We start from the raw sequence: 17,963 nt of genomic DNA on the forward strand, positions 1-17,963 counted from the left end.
GGGCAGGGAAACCGCAGTGACTTTTCGCTTGTGTCATTTATGGTATTTGCAGGGACATGGCCAACAACAGCCAGGGGTGCTGTTCACCAAAATCATTCTCCAGTGCCTCCCACAGAAATGCTTGTGGAAAGAACTGCCAAAACTTACACGGGAATCAAACAGAAGGAACTGAACCCAGCCATGTAAAACGCGCCCTAGTCATTTCCTGAACTCTATTTCTTTGCAGATGGCTGCTGTGGAAGAAATGACTACTTATAACAAACAGAGACCCCAGGAATTAATCCAGCCACTGGGATGAAAGCAGAGTAAGAAGTCAACCTCCATTCCATAGTTCACTGTGGTGATTTACCAGGCCTGGGCTCAAAGGTCTCCAGGGACAAAACTGCCACTCCGACAGATCTGGCAAAGGACAAGATGATGTCAGGGCAGACATAGATCCTTGCTGAAGACCTTTTGGGCAAAAGTTCTGGTCCTCTTCATCCACTTCTTCCTCCTCCTCCTTTTCCTGCTCCTGCTTTTCTTCTTTATCTTACGCTGCATACTGTACTAGGAAAAATTCTGGGCTCTTTCTCTACATTCATTTGCTTTTCATGAAAACCACATAAGCTAGTGACTATATTATGCCCACTTTACAGATGAGGAAACAGGAGCCTCAAAAGTTTGAGCAAACTGCCAAAGAGCACACAAGTAAGGAGTCGCTAACCCAGGACCTGCATGTAGGCGGACTGACCAACTCCAGAACGTCAGCCCTGAACCAGGACACGCTACCTCCCGAAAGACTGCGCTAAGGAAGGCCAAGGGCTCTGAGGAACTGTATCCCAGCCACTCACCCTGTAAGTATTTATTGAGTGTCTATGAACAGCAGCTGCTGAAAGTGCCCCCAGAAGGCAGGATCACTCTTCCTGTGCAGGTGACACCCTGCTGCTTTTCGAACTACCACTGGGCCTGTCCCCCATAGAATAAGCATGCTGAATCTGTCAGCAAAGGAAATTCAGTCAAAGTGGCTTCTTTTTCACATCTCTCTCTTCTAAATGTCCTTATGCAAAACAATCCTCATGCTTCTTAGCATTACCGGGAGCTCTAACATGAGCCGGGGAAGAGGCAGCAGCGTGGACAGGCACAGTTACACACCTGAATGGAGGGGAGAGATCCGAGAACCGTGTCTGAAGTCCCCCTCTGCTGTAATGGAAGACAGAGATGCACTGGAAGCTTCTCAGTGCCCTCCTTATTGGCTGAGCAAAGAAGCCATAAAGAAAGTGGTATATTCTTGTCGCTTCTTTCTTTGGGGTGCCAGGAGGAGTTATGGTCCCCCCTCCCCCGGGTCCTCAGTGCACCTTTGGAGAAAGCAGGAAGCTGAGTGGCATTTCCCCTCAGGCAGCATTCCTGAGAAGAGGCAGCTGCTGAAGCTTGCAGCCCAGTCCTCTCTGCCCTTCGCTTTGCACACAGCCACCCATGCAGGGCAGAACAATCCCTTCTCCCCAGAGCTGCAGAATCAGCGCACTGGAAACAACCCCGGGGAACTGCAGACTCTGAGCCATTTGGTTTATTCAGCACCATGAAGCAAACAGCAGTAGTTCAGTGAGGGAATAAAAATGAGGAGTTGGCTGAATAAAGGTGATAAAAATAGATTTTCCAACTCTACGAAGATGAATCATTTTGCTGTGGGGACTCGAGAGGCTCTGTTTCAGCTTGGTTTTCAGATCCAGCCTCATAAATCTGATGAAGGAAAGTTTCCTTCCCCGAGATAACCAGTGCCATGATGCGTCTAGCACTCAGACAAGTCTGACAGGATTTTATTAGAGCTGCCCAGGAAGAACCTCCACTTCTTCCCCAGCTCGCTATAAACACTGACTCTGAAGGACAAGGTAAGCAGGGCAGGCTGGGATCCGCGGCGCTGCGCTCAGACCCGCGCTGCTGTCTCCCGGCTCAGTGTCCTCCTCGCTTCTTCCCCTCCTCTTTCCAAGAAAAGAGGGTTTCTAGCACACTTTACAGACGCGGAGAGTGGAGCAGAGGGATCAGGAGCTCAGGTGGGAGAGCCTGGCGATCCACACAGTCCCCCCAACACTGCCTTCTGTGCTATGGAGGAGCAGCCCACTGTTGGGATAAACTTTTAAAACACAGCAGCGTTGTTCCTAATTCACAAAATTCTTGAAAACTCTCTTGATTTTTTTGCCAAACTAATGTATTCTACATTCTATGGGTCTTCCACCACATACCTGAAAAGAAAGAGCATGGCTTTCCTTAGTGGGGAAAAGCCTAATTAAAAGCAACAGGTGGTAAAAATATCAGGGGATATGGAGAAGGTGAATTCATAGGAAAGTAATTTTAGTATTACTTTAGCCATCTTATTAGCACATAAATAGTAACTTTTTAATAACTGTTAAAATCTAAATAGCTTCCTTCCTTCCCTCATGAACACCCACTCATACACGATTTTTCGTAATGGGTTTTACTTACCCCGCAGGTCCGCACAGCTGGCGTGGACCTCCAGCGTGCCCATCCCGATGGGCAAGCAGGGCATCTCCCCCGTGTCAGCCCCGACGCAGCAGCCCAGATGCCCTTACATTCCCTTTCCCAGAGCTATCCCCGCCACTGCCAACCCCTGCTCTGTCCAGGCCAGCTGCAGTAGCTGAAATGCTGATGCAGTGAAAGGGAACAGGCTGGAAAAGAGAGCTGATTGCCACACCTATTGGAGAGGGCGGTGGAGAATTCTGTCCCCTCCGAAGAAAGCGAATAAGCATCACAGGAGTGAAGGAAGCCCAAATGCAATTCTGCAGCACAGCTTGGGGACTGTCGCCAGCACACAGTAGGTCTGTGACACTGTGGGTCAAGCTGGATCAGGAATAGACAAGGCAAGGGACCAAGCTTCAGTTCCAGATCTGGAACAAAGTAGGTGCACGACCCTGGCTAAGTCACCAACTGCTGAGACTCAGTTTCCTCATTCTGTTAAAATAATGCTGCTTCAAAAATAAATCTCAAGATGGTTTCTAGTTCTGAAATTCTAAAGCCACCATAATAAGCATAAGCATAATAAATAATAAGCACAGCTACAATTTAATGAGACTGTACTATGTACCATTCAGTGTATCATCTCAATTAATTCCATGATGTTGAGATTTATCAGCCCCATCTTATAGATGAGGAAACTATTGAACTCACTCCATGAATCCCCATGAAAATAAAGGATCATCATATCCACTCAGTGTTTTGAATTTAAATGGAGGCATTTCATCTTTGTGTCTGAAATTGAGATGACATCTGAGAATGGAATTTCTGCACTGTTGGGTGATTAATGTGTTTACAGTCTCTGCTGGTATAATTCTGAGCTACTAGTATTTATGGTTATGGTCGTTCATGCTACTGCAAAACCCATTTTCCACCTGTTGTTTTTTATTAAACCTCCCTGAGGGATATAAAATATTTCCTTGTGCAGATTCTAAAAACAGGATCCTGAAATATGTGATCAGAAATGTCATGTGTGGATTTACTGTTTGGAATTTCAGATGCTATAAAACACAGTGTTTGCAATCAATTCATCATTTAATAAAAGTTTATTAGATTGATATGCCAACTGACTCACTGGTATCCTGCCATTTATTGACACCAATACATCAAATGGTAGGCTGACATTTAGTATTTATTAATAACTTCTGTGTTTCCTTGCCTATTTCTTTTTTTTTTTTTTTTTTTTTTTTTTTTTTTTTTCAGGACCGGGAACCGAACTCACGACCTTGCGCTTGCCAGGCAGGCGCTTTTGCCGCTGAGCTAAATCCCCAGCCCCCCCAATGTTCTTTAGTTGCTTCAAGAGCCCATCTACAATACTATTTTCATGTCTCCTTACTTTGCTCCAACTTTCTGTATTTTTGACACTTGCCTTAATTTCAGTGACACCAACAGTTTTGAGGAACACTGGTCAGGTATTCTGCAGCAGGAACCTCTATGTGGATCTGTCTGACATTTTTCTCCCAGTTAGACAGCTTAGGAGATTTTTTTTTTTTTTTTTTTTCAGCTTAGGAGATTTTGTGAGGAACACTACTGAGGTAAGATATCATTCTCCTGTCATTGTGTCAATCACTTTATTTTTTAGAAAACTGTGGTAAAATCAAATCAAAACTTTCAACTGAGTGAAGTGGAATTTTAGAGAAGATAAATATCACACTATTTACCCATTAATCCAGTATTTTATCCTGTGGAGAGAATAAAAGAGAAAGTAATTTTTGTACCTATTTTGAGCTGAGGCTCTACCTAAAGTTGCAGCAGGAAGCCAGCTAATTGCCAGATAGGTGTCAAGCAACTCTTTGAAAGGCTTGCCAAGACAAACTTCCTACAAAAACAATCTTAGAGGAAGGTAATTTTAAGGGGAGTGTTATTTCAGCCTAGGCTGCTCTCCTTATCATACAATGCCTTTAAGTACTGAATTTTTTTTTCCTGTTGTCAAACTAGACAATTCCTACAAACCTAAGTTAGAAGAACACACTAAGAATTAGCTCCACAGCAATTTCTTCTTTAGGTAAACTATGACTATGAGAAAGAGAAATAAAACTTGCTCAAATATGTACTTCCTGCTATTATATATTTTTCTCACAGTTTCTAATTGGAGGTCTTACTCCTAAGGGAAAAAAGTGAGGAACTGATGTAATGTCACAAGCTCTGCTGAACTCTGTTCAATGAGAGATAAGGGAGAACAAGTGGTTTCTCTCTTCAAAGAACAGCAATTTTTTTTTTCCAGAGACAGGAAGAAAAAAAATTGAAAAAAAGGCTTTACGGCACTTCTAAATATAACTTTCCACGTTTGCACAGACATAAAATAATTATGGAAACAAGTTTGGAAAAACAATTTTGGTGTATGAAGAGGCTATTAGACTCCGCTAACAACCCCAGTCATTCATGACACGTGTATTGAGGGCTTGGCTGGCTTACCCACTGCCATGAGCTAAAGTGTATCCCCCTGTTGTAGTTACTTTTCTCGCTGCTGAGACAAAATACCCAACACTCAAAGTTAAAGGGGGAAAGGTTTATTTAGCTCACAGTTTGTAGTGGTTTTAGCCTGTAATTACCTGGCTCCAAGGCAGGGTGACATGGGAGAGGGGAATCACAGAGGAGAAATAGTTCATGGCAGGCAGAAGGTAGCAAAGCAACAAGGGACAGCCACAGCTCTTTCTATCCCTTATATCTTATCCAGGCTACTTAGGGTGGTAGCATTAACACCCTTAATTCTAGCACCCTTGTCCTGGAACTGCATCATGAGTTAACTCTATATCCAGCCACCTCTGAAAAAGCCCCACCTATGACCACATGAGGTTTGAGGGGACATCTAGACACAAGCGACAACACTCCCCATCATCCTCCTCAAATTCACATGTTGAACTCCTTATTAACTCCCATTACTTCAGAATATGACCTTAAATTGACTATAAAAGAGGTAATTAAATTACATGAGGTCATCTGGGTGGAGCCTAATCAAGACTGACAGTGTCCATATGAAAAGAGGAAATGTGGACAGAGACACATACACAGGAAAGGCCATGTAAAGATACTGGGAGAAGATGATGTTATGGTTTGTGTCTAGATGTCTCCCCAAAGCCTCATGCGGTCATACAGTTTTTTCAGAGGTGGCTAAATCTATAGAGTGTGTGATTGATTCGTAGTACAATGCTGGGATTAAGGGTGGATGACTGTAGGATCAGTCCACTGATTGGATTGCACTGCCCTAATCCCAGTAGACTGGATACAATATAAGGGACAGAAAAAGGCTGGTCTCATGCTCTCTTACTGCTTTTGCTGTCTTGTTTTTGTTTTTTTTTTGGGGGGGGGGTTTTCTCCAGTACCGGGAACCGAACTCACGACCTTGCGCTTGCCAGGCAGGCGCTTTTGCCGCTGAGCTAAATCCCCAGCCCCTTTTGCTGTCTTCTACTGCCATAAACTGTTGCCCCTCTGCCAAATGCCACCCTGCCTTGGAGTCAACTGACTATGGACTGAAACCTCTGCAAACTGTGAGCTAAATAAACCTTTCCTCCTTTAACTTTGGGTGTCAGGTATTTTGTCTCAGCAATGAGAGAAAAGTAAGACAGATGGCCATCTACAAGGCCAGGAGAAAGGCTAAAGAAACAGCCAATCCCTGCCAACACTTTGATCTTGGACTTCCAGAACACATAATTGTGACAAAATTAATTTATGTTCTTTAAACCACCTAGTTGGTGGTACTTGTTATGGTGATCACAGTAAATTCATACACTCACCTAGAGTGAAGAGAGAAATATCAAGTGGCCAGTGAGAGGCTATAAGGCCCAAGAGTGAGCGGGTACTATATCTTAATAAACTGTCAATTACGTGAAGATCTTCCCAGGTCACCATCTGCATGGCTTTCAAATCTAAGTGCAATTGGTAATCACTTCTCCTGTGGTTTCAAATTTCTTTTGTCATTCTTCCTCCTTCCCCAACTCCTTGCCAAGATCAAACACTCCAAAGATAAGACTATATTTTGTGGCAGGAAAAAAATTGGTAACGCTTGTGATTATATAGTTTTTAAAAATCTGTTTTCATATGTACTTAAGCATAAAGATTTCACTTCAAAATTATTCATTTATTAATCAAGTCCAACTTTTTAAACCTTTTCCCCTGAGCTCCAAAGCAACATTTCCAATAGTCTGCCAGACATCTGCACAGGAACAGCTCTTATAGATAGCCAACTCGATATGTCCAAACAAGAACTCGTCTTTCTCTTGGAACCTACTTCTCATTCTCTGGCTCCCAGGATTCATATTAACAATATCAGTATCTTCCAAGTTACTCAAGTCCAAACCGTGGACGTCATCTTCCTAGGATTATTTACTGTATTTGATCAAGCCCAACATGTACATTTTTTTTTTAATCTCTGAAATAAAATTGCATCTTTCCATTGCTGGTGCCTTAGTATTGCATCATACTTGAATTGGCAGGGCTTTTACTAAAACAAATTGGTTATACTTTAAAAAATGGCAGGTCTTATAATTGATAGCACATTACATTCAAGGTCAAATGGTTCCTATCTCCTCATCTTTATTCCCAGTGCTTCTAGCAAGGTTTAGTTCCTCATCCTCCCTCGCTTGGATTACTCATCTCTGAACTGATTTTATTGTTGGTCTTGTCCCATAACACTCTTTCCACATAGCTGCCAGAGTTGTCTGGAACTCAATATTCTTGTGTTTTCAGGGGCTCTTATTGCACACAGTGGAGTCCAAAGTGCTCCAGATGGTATTTCTGGTCTCTTTAATTTTTAAATTTTTATTAGTATATGTTTGCAGTACATAATGACTGCTTTCATTATGGGGAGTGGGTACATACATATAACATGTCTTACCTAATTCTTTTTATTTCCCCTTCTCCACCACACGCCCTCTATCTCTTGGTCCCCTTCTCTTTTGGAAGAGACCTACCTCCCTGCCCCCCGTTTCCACGTCTGGTCTTCATGTACTGTTCCTGGTCTACTTTCCAAAGCACTGACTTCTCTCAGGAATTCTGGGCCCCAGCTGCAGTCATATGCAAATATAAGCCACTGCCAGACAGAATCCAGATCCTTCTGGCTCATTCTTTCTTATTCCCAGAGAGTATATCCTTCCCCAACTCCAACATTCTTCACTACTCCTAGAAAACCTGTTCAAACTCATTTCTTCCGAAGTTCTTTATTTCAGATCATAATGCCTTTCCTGTATATTACACTTCATTAACATTTCACTCTACTTGATATTATAAGTGTATTTGTCTCCTACAAGAAGATCCCCAAAAGGCAAGAATTATGCCTTGATATAAGTGGGTTTTTACTTCAAGGTGGAGATCGAGCAAGCCATATCTTTTGGGTGTTATATACAACAGGAAGCAAGGAATTAGAAGTTGGATATCATATAAGAAAGACTACCCAAGGAAAACTGTTATCTTTAAAGTCTCATAATCATAGGGACATATTTTTAGGAGAAATTACTATAGGCTGGGCATGGTGGTGTGTCTGTAATCCCAGCACTAGGGAGGCTGAGGCAGGAGGATCACTGTGAGTTCAAAATGTTGTTAAGTCAAACCAATGTAAGCCAGGGCCAGTGTGCTGCATCAGTTCCTTCCCTGTGATGGACAGGCAGCTTGTAACAGCTCCCAAGGATCTCTTGCTGCTGATATTCAGGCTCTTGTGCAATCTCCTCCCCTTGAGTGTGGGCTGGACTTAGTACTTTTCATTAATGGAGTAGAGTGGAAGTGATGAAATGTCACTTCAGAGATTAAGTTATAAAGGACTGTGACTTTCATTTTATCCTCCCCCCTTGTTCTCTCTCTCTCTCTCTCTCTCTCTCTCTCTCTCTCTCTCTCTCTCTCTCTCTCCCCCCCACTCCCTGTCCTTGTTTACTTAGTTTGCTGAAGCTAGCTGACACACTATGAGCTGTATATGAAAAGTCTACATGGGCAGGAACTAAGGATAGCTTTAATCAACAGCTAAAGAGGAACTGCACCCTGTAATATTCACATAAATCAGCAAAGAAGAGGATCCTGCCCCAGCCAACACTTAAAATGACACTGACCAATACTTTGAATGAAGCCTTGTGAGAGATACTGGAAAGGTGACCCACCTAAGCCTCGCCCTGATTCCTGACCTCCAGGAACTATGAGATAATAAACTGTTGTTTGAAGCCAGTAAGTTACACAGCAGTCTATAAGTAATACACTCAAACAAGAAAACCAGACGGAAAATAATAAGCACGATTAGTGGAGGGACAGAAATTCTTACTGAGTCCTCCCAAGTATCTCCCCTCACTACAGACAAGGAGATTAACTTGCTGGTTTGATCCAAGCACATTAGTGAACAACCAAAGGCCAGCTTGGAACAGTGCAGGCTTTTGAATCATCCAGCTCACTGTGGAGCATGGCTCTCACCAGCGGATATACTTGTATCTTTGTGCTCACTGTGCAGCCAAGGCTTTTGGATTAGATCATAAACTAGATGCACAGACGGTTCCTAACAGCGATGTGTGTGGTGTGAGATAGCCCTACACTGTTACTCAGGAAGAGCCTTTGAAACCATGCAAGTTTTTTTGGATTTTATCCCATAGGCACTGGAGAGACATATAAAGTTATTTGAGAAGATGAGGGCCTTAAGACAGACTGTACTTTTACAAGCCAACTATGGAGGCTGTGACAGCCAGCAGCACACAAGCCATATCGATCTGCGAGGCATCAAGTAAACGAAGACACCCCAAGTTCATATTCTACCGTTTAGGTGAACACAGGGTTAAATGTACCAAAGGCCTTGTGTGACTGTTGTTTTTCTCTACAGTCTGTTCCCTTTTACATCTAAAGCTACTAAAATGTTAGCTACTATTCCAACTTGAGCTTGGCCTTGGCACCGAACTTGAGAGCAGTAAATTGAGCATTCCTTCTGTGTAGGGTGTGAGAACATAAACGAGGTTCCTCACACTGTGCCAAGGATGAGGATAAAGGAAAATGTGTCATTAAATTCAGTTTTGGCTGAGACACTGCACAAGATCTATTCATTTCCCTCAGGGAAATATGTTTCCTCCACAAAGAACATCACTCAGCTACCAGTTCTTACTTGCCTTCAAAAGAAGAGTCTGGCAACCTCCGGAGCTGCCCAACTGAGCCACACAGTGACCACCAAGAGCACAGGGAAGCAGGAACAATACACGCGGGTGGTATTCTAAGCCTTGCCTCCTCCCGCACCCAGGAGTGAGAATTCTGTGTCTGTTGTCCCAAATCACCATCTTGGGCAAGGAGAGCTGTTTAGCTGGACTGACTGGCACCACAAAAGGCTGACAGCAATGGAAGAAAAAAAGGTAAGGAGAAAAAAAGGGAAGTGGTAGTACAGTGTGGCTGGGAGATTCAGGGCAGGGACAGCTTTGGAAGGAGCTAGTGAACATTAGACATGTGTACATGAGACGTGTGTGTGTGTGTGTGTGTGTGTGTGTAGAGAAAGAGAGAAAGAAAGGAGGGCATTTTAGGGAGGTTGACTATATCAGTAGAATTGTTTCAGGCTTTTTTTGAAAGATTTCAGCATTCCATTTAACCCAGCTATTCCCCTTCTGGGTATTTTCCCAGAAGAAGTAAAAACATCATACCACAGCAATATATGTGCACCCATGTTTATAGCAGCACAATTTGTAATAGCTAAATCTTGGAAACAACCCAAATGCCCATCAACTGAGGAGTGGATAAAAAAGATGTGATATTTTTATACAATGGAGTATTACTCAGCTATAAAGAAAGATAAACTTGAGGTTTTTATAGCTAAATGGATGCAATTACAAACCACACTCATAAGTGAAACAAATCAGACCCACATGTGTAAACACTGTATTGTCTCCCTAGTGTAAGAACCTGAAAGCATAAATAAAATCTGAAAGGAACAATAGATTTTGTGAAAGGGAAAGAAACTGCTCAATAGGAAAGAACAACTGGGATGAGGGAAAGGAGAAAAGAAAGAAAGAGGAAAAAAATATACGTTTATATACACAAGATAGCTAAAATAATTGTACTACTAATTTCTATTGGCTTATTAAAAGGAACAGTTAATGTTTAATTGTTTGGTCAACCTTCCATACCTCTATCTGGTAATCTGAGCAACTACTTGGAAGATAACAGTAAGTAATACAACAACCATTATTGAGTTCCTGTCATCTTGTTTTGAAATTCTATATCTTTTTGTTTGTTTGTTTGTTTTGTTTTGTTTTTTTCCAGTACCGGGAATTGAACTCACGACCTTGCACTTGCCAGGCAGGCACTGTGCTGATGAGCTAAATCCCCAGCCCCTTGTGCCATTTTTATAGTTTTTGTGTTGTTTTGTTTTTGTCTTTGTTTTTGTTATTTTGTTTTTGTTCTTTTCTCTTTAAAATGAAATTTAAAAAAGAAAGACTTCAGCAAAGATTTCCAACGCTTTCTGATTATCATCAGTTGCCAGATTGGTGTTTCACCGACTATGGTGCTTGAAGTGTAGCCACACGGAGCTTGACTTAATAGGGGTGATAGCAGAATGTTATATTTAGAGCTTCATAAACTAGGTCCTTGCCTCAAGTTTTTGGAATCGATTCATCTGAAATGAGAAAGGGAAGAAACTATCTCGGATCTCCTTAGAGGTTAAGGCTTCCAAACAGATAATCCACAGTGCAGAACTTCATTCTACATGACGAGGCCAGATAGCAATGAGGTGGTACAGTGGACAAATTAGGAAAGATACTGCAAATGGGTTGGGCCAAAGTTGGGCAAACCCAGGTTCCAACTAATTCTGTCTCTTTAATTGGAAAGCCGGTAACTTGGTTCTTTGAATGTTGGTTTCCTGCGATTAGTAAGGGTACAGCAATAATGATGACATTACAGGCCCACTGAAAAGATTAAGAAGGGTGGTCTAGCACTGTGGCTGGTACACAGCAGGTGTCTGACTCCGAGCGATGGGCATCACTACTGTAGCAGTGCCACTGGCCTCTCATCACCTGCTTTGTCTCCTTCATGGCCTCAAGCAATACCCTAACTGAAAGAGGTAGAAGCACACAGCAGACCTTTGACCAGATTTTTCTGAAGTAACCATTAAGGGAGATAAAAGCTGTAGAACAAACACCCAAAACATAAGGTGCTCGTAAGGGTGAGCTGGCCACACAAGCGCTAATCCTACCCCCGGTAGCATTTGCAGAAGACTTTTTTCCTGGCTACAGACACTCACAACACTGGGTACCCAAACTAAGTGCACTGCCATCTTCCTAAAACCATGATGCTGCATCCAGGCTTTTCACTCTTGCTCCTTAGCTTTCAGCAGCTCACACATCTATCTTTTCCCAAAACAGTACTTTTAATCTTCTCATAACGTGGAAATCTCTCCAGCCCTTTCATCATTTCCTCAATCTGCCCTCCCTCCAGCAATGAAATGTTAAATGTTCTGTTATCAGTTCCATAAAATAAAGCAGATACCTTTTGAAAGCTTCCTAAGGTCTACAGAATTTACGAAAATTTACATTTTTATTCATTTCACAAAGCTGAGCTCTAACCATATTTGAGATTTGATTAGAGAAAAATACATCCTTTTTCTTTAAAAAAATGCATTTCTGGGCGAGTGAAGATTACTAGATAGGAGGACAGTTCTACCTTTCAGCTTCCTGCTCTGTGATACTGCGCCTCTGTGAGTCAAATTTCCACCATTCTTCTGGCTAAGAGGCATTTTGGGAAGTGGAGCCTTTCAGAGTTAGGAAAGATATTTTGAATGTATTAGCCCAAAGGTCAGGGGAGCAAGAGGTGGAAAGTGAATCTTTGCTTTCCTATTTCTCACAAAAAGCAAGATAACTTGTCATTAACATGTGTTCTATCCTCAACTAAGAACACATGGCCACAAAACAACTAGGGTGAAAGGGGGTCAGGATAGGGGATCTACCTCAGTCTTTACTGCGTATCTAATCTTGGGCAAATAACTGTTCCCTTGTAACTCACCTGTCCTCATCTTAAAATAAATATATCTAAGATGTCCTTCCATCTGTAAGATCACTCTTATTCTTATGAATTCATACGTAAGATCAAGCAAATATTTTGTGACAGCTCTAAAATGGTTTTTCTAAGGGTACAGTCCCTAAATATCATCTATTTCTACTTGTAACTCACAGACACTCATGCAAATGGCTATCAGAATAAAAATCTCACAAGAAAAAGCTTAATCCCCAAACTCCTACGCTAAACAAGGACAGAGGATGAAACAACCTCCACAGGACCGTTAATGACCACTGAGTTTCACGATGTGACTTGATTGCACCATGCTGAGGAGCCGGCCCACTGAAGGGCAGCTTCTGAAAAGGCCTTGGTATGCCCAGAACTAAACTTGAGGTCTCTCTGTTCTGGCGGTGGCTAAAGTATCACTAACACCTAAAGAAGAATGCGAGCATCTGCAGGCAGTCACTGTACGGCTTCATGTGTCAGCAATCGTTGCAGAGGAAACACAGACCCGGATCCAGGCTCTTTGCATTCTTGCCAGGAAATGATTTTCAACTACTTTGTTTTAACACCTTCACCCCTGAATTCTTTGTAAGCACAGCCCAACTCAGGGACTAAAATACACCTATTCATGCCTTTGTAAATCTACACGTGTTTATAATTTGGGATTGCTATGTGAAAACACAGTTGTCCATTTATCTTCAAGTCAAGCAGCTGGGCCATCCGAATGGACTGGTTTCTCAGCACCAGGCCATTAAGACGCAAAAGCTTAGCTTCCAGGCATGGAAACCCCGCTGCTGCCCTTCTCAGATCTCTCTGCCCCTGCTACTACAATCTTCTTGGTCAGTAGATGGTAGTGGCCTGCCAATCCCCTGAGAAAGGACAAACCAACTTCAAGGTCTTCTTTGAGGGAATCTCTACTGTTTCTTTTTCTTTTTTTCTTTCTTTCTTTCTTTCTTTTTTTTTTTTTTTTTGTTTATTTTGTTTTGGTTTTTGAGACAGGGTCTCACTATGCCATTCAAGCTGGCCTTAAACTCACTATATAGCCCAGGATGGCCTCAAACTCACAGCAGTTCTCCTGCCTCAGCCTCTCAAGTGCTTCGATTACAGGTGTTCACCACCACACCCAGCTTCTGTCTTCCCTTTCTTGACTGTCATGAATATCAGGACAAAGAAAATGTCATGTGAAAAATACACCCCCACAAAGGCTACATTTCTATCAACCCAAGATGGTCTTCACCATCTTCAAACCTAGTATTTATTTGAAGTTCCTACCCACTCCTCACAAAAATTCCAAGTAAGAGACAAGGACAGCCTGCACTAGAACAGTGGCCAGGAGATGGAGCTAGTAGAAGGTTTAGGGTAAGTTGCCAAGCTCCCTGATGGCCTTTCTAAGATTGCTGTACTGACATCGGGCAATAGGTGGGTGGGAGAGGCCATCTGAGTCTGATTTGAATTTGCTGAGTTTGAGGGGCTTGAAGGACATCTAGAGAAAGCTGTCCAATAGACAGATCTCCAGGTCCAGAGTTGAGGGGACAGCACGGGGTGAGGAATGCTGATTGGGTCAACGTTGTACAGAGCTAAAGTCAGGAAGAGAGACAAGAACATGGGCACAGAGGGTCTCCCCTCAGCCTATGGGTTTGAAGAGAGACCCTGAAAGTTATGGAGGGGGACACATCAGTTCTGTTTCCTGCCAGGGTTCCTGTTAGTGTACTGCTGGAAATGTTGATCTGAAGGTAAGTGGAAGAAAGAAAAAGGGGTTGCTCAAATTTGTAGATTCAGGATCCTTTAAGAATGGGCAGTAGTTGACTATATTTAGGAAAACACTGTGTAACTACTACAGTGGTGAAGTGAGTAACGTTTAACACTAAAATGTTAAATGTGGGCTAACGATAATAAATCAGCAAAGAAGATACAAGTGACAGAAGATGAAAGTAACTGGAGAAGTGTTAGAAAAGGATAAGGAGGGACCGGGGATGTAACTCAGCAGCATAAGCGCTTGCCTGGCAAGCCTGAGGTCATGAGTTTGATTCCTGGTACCAAAAAAAAAGAAAAGGGTAAGGAAAAGGAAAAATGATGGAAAGGACAAGGGAAATCCAGATGAAAGGGCAGAGCAGGAATGCAGTGAACTCACGAATGGGAGGAGCGGCGCTGAGGCCCCCAGCTCGCTTGCATCATACTGTCGGACTCCTCCCAAGTAGACACAACATACGTGACACTTACATTAGAGATTTGCTATTTCTAGAAGAAATTATGTAAACATAAGTGCATGTGTCCCCAACACCACAATTTTTCTAAAATTATTTATGATTTCCATTTTAATCTGTGGTGTCAAGCCCTTTTGCCCCTTAACTACCAGAGGCACAGCTCCTTGCTTCTATTCACAGAGTTTCCCTGGGGCCTTTTTCAATTTTCTGCTCTGAGTTCTGCTCTTGTAACATGAAACCCCAAGGTCCAGGATCAGGAGATGCCTCAGACATGGCGCTAAACAGGTATTTGTTAGAATCATCAAGACCAGGGCTTTAACATTTGGAAGCAATGGATTTGATAAAAAGGTCTAAAATAATTAATGTATGTACATACTAATACATATATAGTATAGCTAAAATCTAATATAATGTCCACATATTACTTATTATATAAAATTATTCAAATCCAGGGCTGGGGATTTAGCTCAGCGGCAAAGCGTCTGCCTGGCAAGCGCAAGGTCGTGAGTTCGGTTCCCGGTACCGGAGAAAAGCCAAAAAAAAAAAAATTATTCAAATCCATTATTCTTAAATTTATCTATCTACCTATCCACCTATGTGTTAACTTACTTGGCTGTATGATTTTGACAAACAAAATCAGAAAGATTTATAATGACTAATTATTAACTCACTACCAACCAATACTGGAAATCAAATACATCCACAGAAATAGCAATTTATGAAATAAAGAAAGCATCCAATTCATTCAGCTTGCTGACGCTATGCTCTCCACTACAGGACCCCCATAGTTTTCAAACACAATTGGGTTTTGTCACATCTAATCTTAGTTATTTATTGTAATATGGCTTAGAAACTTTAAAACAATCACTAAGGTCTATGTAGGATCCTGCCTAAATTCTTGACATTTTTCTCATTGTTTGCTGCAAAAATACTTGCACAGAAGGCTCTCATAATAGACACAATCAGTGAGTCACCCCCAGCCCGGTATGCACACACATGTGTGCATACGTGCATGTGTGTGATGAGTTTTTTCCAGAATTAAGAATAGGTTGTTCCCCTGATCTCCCACCTTTTTCCTTTTTCTTTTTGTGCAGCTCTGGGGATTGAATACAGAGCATTATGCATGCCTGGCAAGTGTTCTACCACTGAGCTACAGCTCCTTTAAAAAAATGTTTGCTCTGGGGACAGAGCCTAAGTTGACTGGGCTGACCTTAAATTCCTGCCTCAGCTTTCCAAGTAGCTGGGTTTCCAGGTATGTGCCACCATGCCTGGCTTCTTTTTTCTTTTTCAACACATATGACATCAATTAAATGATTAAAGTGAGTTGCCAGAAATTATGAACCATATCAATACATGAAAAGAATCTTGCTTCTAATGACGTTCTGTAGTTTTCAGATGAGCAGGTTCAGAAGGGCAAAAGCTGTGTGTAAACAGTCCTCCCACTGACGTGGGACCACATCAGTACCTGTTATGTCTTTAGAATTGTTGGTTTAAAAATAGTTAGAATAGTGATATTTAAACTCAAATAGACTGAAACAGCAACTGATTATGAAAGTGCTGCTTTCTTTTGAAATCCTCTTTCTCTCCACCTCCCCTGCATTTCAGAGCTGGGGAATGTGGCGAGGCACTGAAATGAGAAAATGCAATTAAAATCACATTCCTCTCCTGGGGTCAACCCAATTATCAGCCTCTCACCCCAAAACAAATTTACCTCTTGAAGGCTGAAGGACTTTATCACTCATGGAAAAAATACAAACAAAGATTAAGATGCCATTTAGACATCACTGGAATTTTTCATTTTTCAGTGACCTCTTCATTTAATGGATTCAATGCATTCTCATTCAAGTAGGGTATAAACTGCAGGAGAGACTGTAATAAATGATATTGTCATGACCCTTAGGTTAGAGTAAAGGAATATTGGAAAATAAATCTCAATTCTGGATACTCACCAATCCTGCAATGGGGGTAGGCAATCTATTGATCTTTTTAACAAGTCCTGGCTTTATAGCATTCAGCAACCTGTCATGAAAAAGGCAGAATGTCAAGTGAGACATAAAGCAGGATGGATCACACAAATTACCTTTATCCGGAGCTACAGCTAAATTGCTGAATAGGAAAAGCTGTGAATTTAAAGCATGTAGTAAATCTCAATCATCTATCAGCCTTCATGCATATAACTGAAAAGCTTTGCCAACATCAAGTGTGTCCATGGCAGGGAGAGTTTTAGAATTTGGAAATGTTAGCAGAGGAGGATGGTAAGAGAACAGGAGGTGCTTCAAGGGAATGGACAAAGACGTGAGCTGGACTGAGGTTGTATGGGAACTGCCTAGAATAGCAGGCAGGTATACAATGCATAAAAGACTCCTTGCCAGTTCTCCTGGCTAAGGCAAGGGTCTCTCCAGGGACTCAGTAAGTTCAGAGACCAACATTCATCTTTGCAAGTGATTTGCCAAGACAGATCCTGCCTCCAGACCCTATTTGCTCTTTGAGCAGAGTAGCTTGTTAAAAGGGGTTGAGCTTCACCAAAAAGTGTAGAGTATATTTAGTAAGAGGTTAACCAGTAATATCCTAAAGATTTTGAACCAGGCTGACCACAATTCCCTAGGTACAAAAGATATCTGAGCAAAAGATTTTTAGAGTAAGGTTGAACTCATATAAAAATGGTAATACAAGCAAAGGAATGCAAGAGAAACAGCTATAACTTCTTGTCTTCAGGAAATATAAATTCAGAGTGAAAAAAATAAAGGCAAGTTGTAAAACTCAAATAAAGTTGCATCAGGGTAACATAGTAGACTGCAGTATTTGTAAAATAGGTTATTTATGAAGGAATAATTGAAAGTAAGAGGTTGTGCTTTCTTGAATAATCAGTGGGTTACAGAAAAAAATTAAAAAGAAATGAGAGTACCTATAATTAAATGATAATGCAGTACAGCGTACCAGAACTTATGGTACATAATGAAAACAGTCCTAAGACGGAAGCTGATAGGTGTGAATGCCCACATCAAAAAAGAGAGCAAGCCCAAAGCACCTAATGATGCACCTCACTGTTCCAGAGATGAATACAGATGCAAAAATCGTCAGCAAGATACTGGGAAACAGAATGCAACAAATCATCAAAAAGATCATACACCATGACAAAGTAGGCTTCATCCCAAGGATACAGGGATGGTTCAACATATGTAAATCAATACATGTAATCCATCACAATAACAAAAGAAAGGACAAAAATCACATGATCATCTCAATAGATGCAGAAAAAGCCTTTGACAAAATCCAACATTCATTCATAACAATAACCCTGAAGAAAATAGGTACAGA

General features: G+C 41.7%; 1 protein-coding gene across 3 annotated transcripts in view; it reads right to left on the minus strand.

Moving 5' to 3' along the window:
- Positions 1-17,963, minus strand: part of Limch1 (LIM and calponin homology domains 1) — a gene marked incomplete at its 5' end in the record, with an annotated part of 320,988 nt that overhangs the window by 145,429 nt on the left and 157,596 nt on the right. For all 3 annotated transcript variants that reach the window (XM_013518053.1, XM_005391930.2, XM_005391928.2), the window contains 1 exon segment: positions 16,595-16,664. In XM_013518053.1, coding sequence (XP_013373507.1) covers positions 16,595-16,664 — 70 coding nt within the window.

This window comes from Chinchilla lanigera, unplaced genomic scaffold (assembly GCF_000276665.1).
Source record: "Chinchilla lanigera isolate Chin_1 unplaced genomic scaffold, ChiLan1.0 scaffold00042, whole genome shotgun sequence".
Taxonomy (NCBI): domain Eukaryota; kingdom Metazoa; phylum Chordata; class Mammalia; order Rodentia; family Chinchillidae; genus Chinchilla; species Chinchilla lanigera.